Below are 13,509 nucleotides of genomic sequence, written 5' to 3' on the forward strand. Positions count from 1 at the left end.
TCTTTTAATGTTGTTTGGTAAATGTCTTGTTGTTTGAACGACCTTTAGTACATGCTCCGGACCGTCTTTCACGGTGTAATGCATCTTAATATCAAACCAAACGGAAGCGTAGGTCTTTACTATAAATTTTCCAGTATCTGCATTACGCTTATCGCACTAATTTGAGAAACATAAAGTCCTAACACCTAGTTAGCACAGTTAAACGTTGAAAATAACTGAGAGGTCTGGGATTCTTAACGGCTAATTCTAGATCACATGTTGAAATAATTTCTGTGCTCGGGGTTTTTTGAATTTCGACGAAAAGGTGAAATTTCCGTGCCATACTCAGTCAGTAGAGAGATTTGTAAAACTTGTGACAAAGACTGGTGGAAAAGTTTGAGGGTATGAAAACCCAAATGGTTTTATTAAGTAGACAATATTCAGATGAAGATCTTTGGTGAAAAATTACTTTGGTGATACTAAGTCAAAACCTATAGAACTTCAGCAGAAAAATCATAACAGGCAGGAGTCCCTGATAAGTCAAATTTGTTTTTATATTGTTTCAGAATCATGGTTTGTTGCAATCTACACTGCTCTCCCATATATGATTCTGAGATGAAAGTAGCGATAATTTGCAGAAGACCTAAGAAATATCTTGCCAACTGTAAGTTGCCACTTTACATCATTTTAGTTGAATCTGTCACAACCTGCTGAGTACATGCTGAATTTTACGGTTATCCTTTTCTAATTTGGTTATCAATCCACGATATTGTTCCTCTCTCCTCTCAAATTTGTTGCCCCAAAATGGGCATCCAACAATTTTTGAGGTTGCAACGACTAGCTTTTCGAGTTTTCTCTCTCTCTCCAGATGTGCCCTTCTCCCAAGTGCTTTTATTGTCTTCTTTATTTATAATAATTTATTATATTGTCTTCTTTGCTCATTAAATAACCTGACCTATATTTTGCCATGAACTGAAAGCATAAACGCAGCTGATCTACGACTGAAATAATATGTGTACCATCAATCTCAGTTCTGAAGAACTTCCCCTTGTTTTACTTCATCTACAATTTTGACTTGAATTTGAAGTGCAAGAACTTAACTAAAATGGTCAACAATGAACGCTATCAAGTGGATTTTAGGGTCCATTAACTGGAGTTATGGTTAAAATTTCAAATTATCAAAATATTACCTAAGAGACAATTGCTTCGTTCAAATGTAGAAGCAATTTTCCCCCGTCATACCTTGACGAGGGACTTTCTATTTAATAAAAAAGACATTTGTAGGTTTAACATTTTTTAATACAAACATTTAATACAAGATCTCTCTGTAACAATCAAGTTACTACAATCCATGATCACTTTAGGCGAGAAGCTCTCCAGAGCTCTTTCCTTGTGCTCTGTGACAATCAAACCTCAGTTTAGTGAACATCGGATATTATGGACTTCTATTCAAGAAGTGAATTTTTTAACGCGTAAGACTCCAAGATTCGTGAATTTCAATTACAGTGAACGGAAAATCTTTGAAATTTTATTCTTTTTCTGAAGAATATTTCCTCCGTGGTTTTTTTTTTCCTATCTCGAATCTTAGAATAAAATAAAATTATGACCGTGAATTTTCTTCTTCCCGTACCTCACATATCCATCAGTAAATCATTTCAGGGTTTTTTGGATGTAAAGAAATGTACTCGTTTGGATAACTTTCTAAGATAACCTAGTGTCAGGCTAGAAAGACAGGGGGGAAAATAATCATAGAGCATAATAGCAAAATTTCTACTAATAAATCATACAAATGAAAATCTTTTAGAAATTAAATGTAGTAAGTAAGTGGAGTACAATAAAGCTTTTCGAAAATTTGTCTGTAATCGACCATTTCCAATAGTCTGTTGTTCATTATGATGAGGTTTGATTGTACGTTGCAGTGCTCTTTCTTTACACGTCATGATTGCACATTCTGTTTTATGAATCACGATTTTGAAGTCCATATGAAAGGGAATTATATAAATAATTAAAGTAAATGAAGCACCTACTGTCAAAAGATGAAAAAATTGCTTTATTTACAAGAATATACCAGACAGCTCGTTCCTGCCTCCGGATGGATGTCGAAATGAGCTGTTTGATATTTGCTTGTAGTTCTGCCTTGTTCCAGCTAAGGAACGGTAACTTTTAGCCTGAGTGCTTTATTTACTTTAATAATTTATTTTATTCCAATTGTAGTACAAAGAATTTTTGATCATTTTTCGTACATGCATATGAGTTGTTCGAGATTGTGTCCTTATTGACTCAAGCATGACCACGCCTCAACCCCGTCTTGTCCCGTTGGCTACCTGTCTCTTCCTCAAGCTTTCATGGCCGTCCTGATGCTTTTCGGTGGTAATGTTGCAGTTGTCGTCTTGCAATCGTTTCTGCTTCTTGTGGTAAGTGTTCCTGTAGAAGTTAATGAACATCACCATGAAAAGGAGGGCGTGGAACATGATGGCGTACGCGAAACCCTTCTGATAGCCGCAGTCGTGGAACAGGGGCACCAACCCGTGGGCGAACGCCACCACAAATTGCACCTGTAACACAAAAGAAAGGGATAAATCCGCTAATGAGTCTATGCCCTGCGGCCCCCGATTTTTAGGAGCTCCCAAATGACTTAAAATTATTTAAGAAAAAATGAAGGTTTTCTTTTTCTTCTCCATGCTTAAAGTGTGGGACCATCTGCTCACCCTAACAAATGTTTTGAGATAGTGATTGAGCGCTGCAACATCCCTAAAATCAACATTTTTGGTTTCCTGTGCCTGTTTCTGTTTATAAGGTTTGGCTACAGAGGACTTCGAAAAAATGTTTGGCCTAATTCCCCCTGAATCGGGCCCTATAAGCATTTAAAGCATTTACTGTTTTTATACAGGCTTACGATTGTGTACTGCTGCGTGGAAAAGCTTTTAAAAGAAATTTACTTTTTAGTTTCGCTGATTTCCGATAAAGCACTCCATACTTTTTAAAACAGATAAATCCGTTTTAAAAAACAATATGTTCGATTCCTCCTCCTTCAAAGCAAATTTATTTGTCCCAGCGAAAAGCAATAAGAGGATATTGTACTGCTTAAAAAATTAAGTACTTCTTATTGTAAATGTTCCAATTTTAAAAACAAATGAACTTTTTACTAAATCATAAAGGACAGTTTTCTAATGGTGTAATTTTCGGGTGATAAATATCTGATGGTCATCTGAGCACCGGATCGTTAGAGGTTATAATTTATGATACCACTTGCGTCCTATTACTTCTGTTTTTTTTTTTTTTTTAAACTTTACCTCCATTGTACCAAGGAAATGTAACTTTGGAAATTTTCAAAGCTGCAATAACGATCCTTAAAAGTGGTAACCACTTCATATAGGAGAAGAGTGGGTGCAGTGAGACACGAAAATTCAGTTACATTTTTTATTATTAGAAACACAGAATTTAAATTCTTTCGAAATGGTGGAACATTTGTCACCGTAATGGTCTCATTATGGTCCTATTACTCGGAGCAACCACCTGCAACTTTTTCCTACAACTCCATGTATTTCCACGGGGAAAAATTTCTCGGTGTCGCCATCAATTGCATGCAATAGTTGCTGCCCTTGCCCCTCCCCATTTAAATTTCACTACTTTTATTTAAATAAAGTGTTTTGCTATTTTACCCCCTATTACTCAAAGTGACCCTAAATAACAGAATCGCTTTGACAGGTGAATAATTCATTTTAAATGGTTTTGAAAATTATGATTTCTTAATGTTGGATAACTGTGCAGTGCTTTTTAGGAGCGTTGCTTCCGTTTTATAACAGCAAACACTATAAAACTAGTGCTAATAAGTACATCGTCTGAAAACCAGTATTCCTCCAGATAGTGTTGTTTGATATCAAAGCAACGAATTGCCTTCCTGTTTTGTTATCTACGAAATCGAGTAAGGAATCGTTTATGCGAAAATGAGATGTGTTTATTGTTTCCTTGAAATTCTGCTTTCTCGTGCCCGTAATTTCATTGCGGTGGGAGAAATTCCCACGCATCGGCACCCATTCCAAACCGGACCTGCGAGGGCCGGCCTTGCCCTCTCGCGGTTCCGAGAGGGGCGGGAAGGGCAGAGGATCGGGCAGGCTCCCCGTCCTTCGCCTCTGGTGAAGGTGGGGAAATCCGCAGCGAGGCCTCTTCGCACCCTGTGGCATCGAGCCACGATCCATGCAACTAACCCTGAAGGTGTATTCTGTTGAATAAAATAACTTTTTTGTTTGCATCGTAAACCACAACTGAAAATGCGAACTCTTTTTTTCCCCAAAGACGCATCTTTTTACTTCCTTTTACAAAGTAAAGGAAGTATTGTATTCACGAAAACATTTTGACCCAAAAATGGGCCTTAATTTCCATTTTGCTCGCCCCCGAATGAATGTTGAGTTTTTTTTTTTTTTTTTTTCAACCCGACCACACGTGGATGTATGTCTAAGAACGTATAGACACCCGAAATATCCATTTTGACGATCCCCGAAGTAGTTACAACGATTTTTTCTCGTGACGTCTGTATGTACGTATGCATGTGTGTATGTGCGTATGTATCTCGCATAACTTAAAAACGTTATGTCCTAGAAAGTTGAAATTTGGTACGTAGACTCCTAGTGGGATCTAGTTGTGCTCCTCTTTTTTGGTTGTATTCAGATGTTCCTAAGGGGGTCTTTTACACCTTTTTGGGGGGAAATCATTGTTAATTTCAGTGCAAACTCAAGTGGTGTTATAATTTGGCAAACACTTGGCGACATATCGCCAAGCTTTTGGTTGCCAAGTTTTTTCGCCAGTTTGGCGATACAAAATTTGGCGGTCTTTTTCTTTTATAAATTTAGTTTCATTTCGGCCACTTTGGTGATATTTCGAGAGTTAACCATTGAACCACTTACAATGTCCAATATTCGGAAAACAATCTGTATAAAACGGTTTTTTGCTTCAGTTCGCAACAAACTTGGGGCAAAAATATTTTAAGTGTTTTTTTGCTTACTCCAAGGCACTATCATTATCATTAAATTGGCGTAAAAGGAAGTCATGTGATGCACACATCAGCTCGTTTTAAACATTATATGTGCAGCTTAGCTGATCCCACTTGTGACCTAGACAAGCAGTAACGCAGCCATAAATTACTATTTAGGTTCATGCCTAGTTCTAAAAATTTTGGGCCCCCTTCATGCTCGGGCCCCGACCAATAGGTGTCCCCTTTCTCCCTCTGTGACGCCCCTGTCTGGGTGGGGATTTTGGTCATCATTAGCCGGCCTTATATGTTTGTAATCTACTTTGTTTTAGGATAGACAATATGTCTTAAACCTAGGATTTTAAACCCAGAACCTCCCCTCTGGCTGTGTCAATTTTGTCAAGAAGAAAACTAGAAACTGCTTGTGTTTTAGAGGGTTAGCGTAAAAGAGTGGAAGAATGACCGAATTGAAAAAATTTATATTAGTACATATAGTTTCATAATGTATAGTTACAATAGTTTCATAAATGTAAATGTTAAAAATATGGCATTCTTTTGTGCTAACCTTCAGTTTCTTTTCCTGAATTTAGTAAATATCGAAATTCAGTGGCTCTCAAACAGTGGATCGCGATGCTGTTGTCAAACCTCTATCTCAAATTTCACGGGACAGAAGAAAATTCGTGTTGAGGAGGTTTCGAGATACAGAGGTCTCGACTGAGTTATAAAAAGGAGCAAGCGATGTAAATCAGAGTTTACAGATTTTTATACATTGATATTGTAGAACATTTTACTGTACGACTTGTTTTGGTTACACGTTTTACAAATTTTAATGATTATGTATGTTAATGCATACCTTTAAGAACGAAAATAATTTTAACATTTTAAACCCAGCCCCCAGTACTGGGGTATAAAGTAGCCCCTTTACAGTATAAAGTAGCCCTTTTATAGTACAAACTAGCCCCTTTACAGTATAAAGAAGCCCGACAAAATGACTGTTCTCAGTGACTCTAAAGTAAAACTCACTAAGCTTTTTTTTTGCTGTTTAACAATACCCCTTGCCTCCCGTTTTCAAAGGAATAAAATTTCTAGAAACTTGCTCCTTCCTGGTAGTTTTCCCTGAGTTATATGTCACACAGGACGAGAGGACAAGTAATTTACTTAGTCTTATTGTTGTTGTCGTCGCGTGCCAACTGTGCGGGAAATTTAGGGTGCGCTGGTTCACTTTTCCAACTGAACCGTAATTTGGTGTGAAGTCCGACTTCTACAGTACACACATGCCATAAGGGCCCGTTTGTAGGGTAGGCAACCATTCACAGCACAACACATTCACGCAAAAAAAAAAAAAAAGACAAGGACAGGAGAGTAAAAGTACGTCCATCACCAAGCCGGCATTCGAACCCGGGAACTCTCCATCGCAGTCAGAATTCTCTAACCACTAGTCAAGACGGGCGGCAGTTTTATTGTTGGAGGATTGTTTTGAAACCAATTTCTAAAATTGGTGGCACAAGGTCGTTTTTTTTTTTTTTTTTTGAGCAATCACGATTGCTTATTGTTCTCACTTGACAGTCCTTGATGTTCCGGTTCCTTTTTCAGCTTGGACCAGGCCTGCAGCACCACCGTCCACCGGCGGCGGCGCGGCTGGTCCTGAGCACTGTCCACCGGAATCCACTTTTGCTGGGCGGTGGGCCATGTCCTACACACGCATGCTCATACACAGTCGCCTACGCGCGCACGCCTTTACACACATACACACGCCTAAGTGCACACTCGTAAGCCTACACACACACGCACACAACTATATACACGTAAGCACCCAGGAGGAGGGACATGCTTGGGCGGGGGAGCCATTTCTAGAAACAATAACTCTAACCAGTAGAGTCTTGTCGCAACTCGTGATTGCGAAAAACATAATTTGAATTCAAAGTTTCGGAATTCAAATTAGATTTTTTTTTTTTTTTTTTTTTAAGTTCAGATTTGAATAAATCGCCGAGAGGGAAAAAATACATCTTAAAGCGCGTCACTATGCTCATTTGGAAATCATTATGATACAGTTCAAACAGCTTAAACGTGCTTTGCAATTTCAACTATCAAAGGGACCTCTGGCCCTCAAACTATGAAGGACTGCGTGCCATGCGCCTTGCCTTCAGATGACAACACAATAGATGGTGGTGCCATTTATAGATAGTTAGAGAATTTAGAACCAGGCCAGGAGTCGAATAACTTTCTGGTCTGGCACCTTCAGAGGTATCGTTTCACTTGGAGGTCATTGTGACCACGAGCATATTTAACGTCGCCCAGTCACCATTAATGACGACGGTGGATTTTCGACTAGCGAGGTCGAACCAGAGACTCTCCGGTCCCAAGTCCAATGCCTTACCGAACAGGTCACCACGGCTCCTTTGCAATTTCACTTAACATTTGAAAATCATCGCCCCTTCCCCTTTTTTTGGAAACGCTAAATTTTTTCATGCAAAACAAACTTTTCACGACGTCTTTCATTATTTTTCCAGTTGATTTCATGATACTTAATACCTGTACATAAAACATTTTATAGATGAAAGTAAACTTGCGAAATAGTGGGTTGATTAAATGGTCGATTTCAGAGCTCCATATCCAGGGGCGTGCACAGGGGGGGGGGGGGGGAGGGACAGTTGTTAGCCTTGGCCCGAGCCTGATGGGGGCCCAATATTTTTAAAACTATGCGTGAAGTATAGGGGTAAGCAATGTGAAGAGGGGCCCGGAAAAGTCATTTGTGACGGGCCCCAAAACTTCTGTGCACGCCCCGTCCCGTATCTGACGTGAACCTCCGTAATTTCATAATCGCATCTTACCATTTGCAGGATAGTCAGGTGTTTCTTCCACCACAGGTGTTTCTTCATCCCCAGCGCTGCCATGCAATAATATGAGTACATGAGAGTGTGCACGAAACAGTTCAGGAACGGGAAGAAGGCGTTGCTGCCACCTGAATACAGAAATAATTAGCAGTTTTACTCACAAACAGTGGCCCCACTTTTTATGGTTCTTTTTTTTTTTCAATTTAGAAACCAAAGCTAAAATTTAGGAAAAAAAGCAGAAATGTCGAAATTTCAGAACATAATAATTTGTTTTACTTTGTGTATCTGTTTATGAAACATTATTTAGCACAAGCAGTAACTTTTAGTCTATGTATTCACTGTTTAAATATTACTAAATCAATTGTTTTACTTAAAAACAAGTCATACCTGTTCAATGAAATTATTACCAAGCGTTTGTGACATCTCAAAATACTTTGGGGTAAATAATGTAAGTCTAATTCATGCCTAAGTATTTCTTCAGGGAAAGTTATTGTGTGCAAAATTCATCAAAATCTTCAGAAAAACGTGAGTTAAGTTGTTAGATTTACATCAATTACCAATCATCAGCTCTCAAAACCAGCCCTAGCAAAATTTTGTACTTAATTCCCCTCGTGTTTTTATTTTTATTTATTTATTTTTTCTTTTTGTCGCTGAAAGTGCTATGGCTTTTAGTTGTCTTTTTTTTTGCCCCCCCCCCTCACTTTTCAGTTACAAACGCCGCCTCTGCTCATAAACAATGAAAGAGAAACGAGAGAAAAAAGGGACACGAGTGCACTCTGAACACTGATGAGACGGAAAAGCACACATCCGGTTTGCAGGCAGAAATAAACATATCTATTACTTTTCAGGGATGCCAGCTTTCGCAGCAATGTGGTAGCCTCTAAATTACGCAGTGTCACATTCAAATGAACGAAACACGAGCATCAAATTTTTACTTTTCTCCCTCAGTCAGATCAACGCCATTGGTCAATTAGACTGATCTTATCTGGAAGTTGGTCAATTCCATAGCAACCGTGGGTAGACAGTAATGCCAATGGAGAATTCAAAAAGGAAAAAAAAAGAAAAAAAAAAAAAGGAAAGATTTTGATAAATCTTTTAGCATTGCCAAGCTTCTGGCGCCAAAGCCGCTGATGTCTTGATGTCTTTCCGACTTCAAAAGTGACAAATCATTTGGGGAATCAGAAAGAGGTAGTTCCCTTTTCCCTCGACTTTCAGAAACATAACGAACTTAAAGATTCATCTTGGTTTTTGTTGTTTTTTTCCCCTAAAATATGTGCTGAGAGGGTACCCTTTGCCTATAATTTAAATTTGCATTGCTATGCTTTATCTTTACTAATAATAAAGCTGAAAGTCTGTCTGGATCTCTGTGATGTGCATAGAGCCTAGACCATTGGGCCGATTTTCATGAAATTTGGCACAAAGTTAGTTTGTAGCATGGGGGTGTGCTCGAAGCGATTTTTCGAAAATTCGATTTTGTTCTTTTTCTATTATAAATTTTAAGAAAACTTTACCGAGCAAATTATCACAACGTGGAAGATTTAAATGACGAAACTATCGTAACGTGGAGCTGTAACATTGTCGAGCAAATGAACATAGCAAATTGGCGAGAAATTCGTCATCCATTATTTGTAAATATACAGGCGAACTGAATGACCTTTTAATTTTCAACTATAGGCAAAGCCGTGCGGGTACCACTAGCAATAAATACGTCGAAACATCTGTTCTGTATTTTGTAGCAAGAACAACAGTGTTAAGAATATCAATTTTTTTGAGTAAAGTGATCGTAAAGTTTTTTTTACATATTTCTGCTTCTTCCTAACATTCACGTCGAAATTCGAACCCAAAGAGATTATTGTCTCATCAAGCTAAACAAAGATGTAAATATGATTTTAAAATATTCAAATTATACTCCAATTTCAAGTAACATTGATTGTTTTAGCTATCAAACACTGAATTCGGTCAAAATCTGACAGTGGTTGTTCTTGTTCCAGATATCGATATATTCGATATCAAGTGCATTATCCCCGATGTTTGTGTTGGGGTCAAACAGATTGTCACCAACACATGGGGCTGCACACCAAATGTAGTAATGACGAGTCAACTACCTGTTGTTCTGAATTTTTCCGCTGAAAACGAAGTCTATGTAGTTGAAAATAACCTATAGTTAAGGCAAAGCTAACTTTGCAGATTTATTAAGGCTACGAAGAGCTTAAACCATACGTATAACGCCGCCAGGTCAGGTTTGCCCCAACTATAGTTGGGTTATGAGACATGAAGTTTCTGGTCAAAAATATTGGCTTGGTTTCAAGTGTTCCAAAGCACCCTTTTAAACAGAAATTCTATTAAACGAGCAAGTACTAAATATTAGAAGACGTTTCACTTACCCGCGCCAAATTTGATGCCAATCCATACACCCCACGCTACGAGAGAATGATGAATGACGTGAAGGGCTGAGATGTGATCGAACTTCTTGCGCAGGACGAAGAACACCTTTAAGGAATGAAAGGAGATATTATTTTCAGTAGATGTTTCATTATCGTTGGTAACTAATAAGTGTTATCAATAATTGTTGTTTTTATATGTAATAAAAAAATTACGAACAAGGATTAATCATCTAAGTGTAGTATTTACACTTTGGAGGGATTATATCATCAAATTTCCACAATTCTACAATCTCTTATGGAAGTGTGGTAGAACCACGGCTTTTTTTTTTTTTAAATTAGTTAATTTATTTTTTGCGTTTTGTTTCATCCCTACGATTATATTGTGAACGAAATAAATGTTTAGGAATTAAAATGGTATTCACAGATTTCTCTAGTATAGTTATAGTGCCTAGAAAGAGTAGTGTGCCGATCGGCGGGGAAAAAGTGAGGTCAGATCTGAGGAATAACCAGGTGGCGCTACACTCGAGTAGTACGTTATGCTCCTCAATCAGACTCGTTTTAAATCAGCGATTGCATGCTGATTTCGCAGTTTAAAAGCCCCGTTTTTCGGATTAAACTTATTTTTGCGCATAAGACAAATTCTGTAATAAGTGCTAATTGTTACATGGGTGTTCGTTTATTTTTTGAAGCATATAAAATTACCTTATTACCTTATTATAAAACTACCTTACTTCAATGAAAATAGTAGACTGTAAGGGCCCATTCATTAAATACGTAAGGGTCCCGATGGGGAGGGGGGTTGGAAAAGCCTCTACGTACCCTTACTTGGGGGGAGGGTCAAACTCATTCTTACATAATATTTTCCAAGTCGATATTTCACATTAGAAATTGCGCGGTCAAGTGATTTGGCAGAGATTATGTTCCATTTGCGTCTGGAAGGTAAGAAACGTGTTAGGATAAGATGTTTTTTTATTTGTTTTACAAAGAATTTATAGTGTAAAATATAATAAAGGAGTCGCATTGCGTACGGCATGTTTTATTTGTAATTAATATTACATCAAAAAAAAAAAAAAGTCGAAAAAACATTCAGTTTAGATTCTTTTCAGTAACTATTTCTTTACGTAAAAGGTTTAATTTAATAATGTGAGTTTAATAACGATTCCAGTGATGTAACGATCCAAGATTTGTTATTTTATCATTTTGAAAAACAAAATGGAATCTTACATAAAAATGGGGGGGGGGGTGAAAATTCTTACGTACCCTTACATGGGGGGAGGGGGGTCAAAAATTGTCAAAATAATCCTTACGTAATTAATGAATGGCCCTTAAGTATTCAATAACAGCGCGTCTCTTATTTCTCTACTAATAATAAAAATGAGTCTCTCTGTCTGGATTTCTGTCTGGATTTTTGTCTGGATTTCTGTCCGGAATTCTGTCTGGATCCCTGTGATGCGCACAGCGCCTATACCGTTCGGCCGATTTTCATGAAATTTAGTACAAAGTTAGTTTGTAGCATGGGGGTGTGCACCTCGAAACGATTTATCGAAAATTCGATTTTGTTCTTTTTTTACTTTTAAATTTTAAAAACAGTTTCCGAAGTTAACTGTAAAGGTTTCGAAAGTTTCGCCTTATTCTTAATTTCTTTAACTTTTAATTTGTTTGATAAATCTATTAATTTTTTTCTTCAGACGGTAAGTTACTTGATGCATGTTTTTAATTTTTCCGCAACCATACTTCTTTATAAATTTGCTATATTTCTTTTGTTTTTCAGAGCTCTCTGTGTCAACAAATATTTACGTTTCTTTTTACAAAAATTACAACTTAATTTTTCACTCAATACAAAAACTTGACATTTACAGTGTCTTAAAGATGAACCATCAGCAAAATATTCAGTTCGTTTCATTACAGGCAACACAAATTTGAATTCCTCTGATGTACCCATCCCACTGCACACGATTCTAGCATCAACGTCAATAAAAAGTTTTCTGACATCCGACACTGATTTAAGAACAGGATAATCTACTTTTACACCTTTGACTAAAATAGTAGCATTGATTTGTAAATTTTCTTCTACTTCAATAATGATCTTTTTATCGTCAATATTATTTTCCACATAATTTTCATTATATACAAAAACTACAATATTTGGAGATTTTTTAAATTTCATACAAACCCAATATTCGTTAGGCAAATTAATATGAACAATTTCATCTATAATAGATTTATACGTGGTTATTTCAGTTTCATCTGCGGAAAGATCAAGTTTTATTTTTTTCAAACAGGGAACATTTTTCTTAACTGCATAATTCCTGATGGACCTTTGCTTTGGTATTTTTTTAGTAAAGTATGTTGGCAGATTTGGGAAAATTGTCGGAATGGCCTCATCTTTCAAAAAAGGTCTTCCTCGAGGAATTAAAACTTCCTCACCATTTATAATATGCTTATAATGCGTTTCAATAAAATGTTTTTCGAAATGCAGAGCACAAATTGAGCAATATTTATCAAAAACTTTATCTAACCTGGGAATTAACGAGTTCCCCTTTAGTTTTTCTTCATCTGCTGGAGCTTTAAAAAGCGAAACTTTTTCTTTGCATGTTTTGTATCCACTTTTGCACCCTGATACGAAACAAGATGAAGCTTTACTTCTTCTAATATTAAACTTTGATGCCTCCATTAAAAGCCTTAAACGCTGTTTCATGAAATATTCACGAAATAAAGGTAAAAAAGAGAAACGCGGAACTAAATTGTAACAAAATCCCGCGTCTACTAATGTAAACACCGCGAAATTGAACGTACACCTCGACCGCACTGCCCTCTAGCGGTTTTCATACATTTTGTCTTCAAGAATCGAAGGGGAAAAAGCGCCGATCGGCACACTACACTATAGTATAGTGAAACAAATATTTTGCGAAACGTATCGATCCAGATTCCAAAAGGAGAAAAATAAACACATAAATTCGTTTTGTTTTCAACTCTGCATTTTCACCACATAAATAGTATTGAGTAATAAAAACATAACTAGGGCATTATTCTGATGATGCAGGATTTTATTTTGTCTTGATAGGCTGTAAAATTAACTGAGGTAGATGAATGAACATAAAGTTTGCTTTTGATCAAAACAGCTTCAAAAGAAACTTAAAATGACTAGTAAAAAAAAGTATGAGCCCAAAAGGTTTCTATCGATACTTTTGAATTCACTTAGTAATGGAAAACAAATGGTAAAAAAAAAATTAGGAAAGTCAAAAATATTGAGCAAAAAATTTTATTATTTTTGGGCGTTTTCGAATTTATTAAACCGACAAATAAACCTGCTAACAAGATGCTGCAGAAAAGCATTATTAGG

At 36.9% G+C, this 13,509-nt stretch overlaps 1 protein-coding gene across 1 annotated transcript in view; it reads right to left on the bottom strand.

Moving 5' to 3' along the window:
- Positions 1-1,271: 1,271 nt before the first annotated feature.
- The window catches only part of LOC129224407 (elongation of very long chain fatty acids protein 7-like), an 88,591-nt gene continuing 76,353 nt past the window's right edge, over positions 1,272-13,509 (bottom strand). Inside the window, exons 6-8 of the mRNA XM_054858856.1 lie at positions 10,167-10,272; positions 7,780-7,910; positions 1,272-2,534 (exon numbers count right to left, since the gene is read on the bottom strand). Coding sequence (XP_054714831.1) covers positions 2,277-2,534; positions 7,780-7,910; positions 10,167-10,272 — 495 coding nt within the window. The 3' untranslated portion in view covers positions 1,272-2,276. The remainder of the gene's footprint in view (positions 2,535-7,779; positions 7,911-10,166; positions 10,273-13,509) is intronic.

Source organism: Uloborus diversus, chromosome 6 (genome assembly GCF_026930045.1).
Source record: "Uloborus diversus isolate 005 chromosome 6, Udiv.v.3.1, whole genome shotgun sequence".
NCBI lineage: Eukaryota > Metazoa > Arthropoda > Arachnida > Araneae > Uloboridae > Uloborus > Uloborus diversus.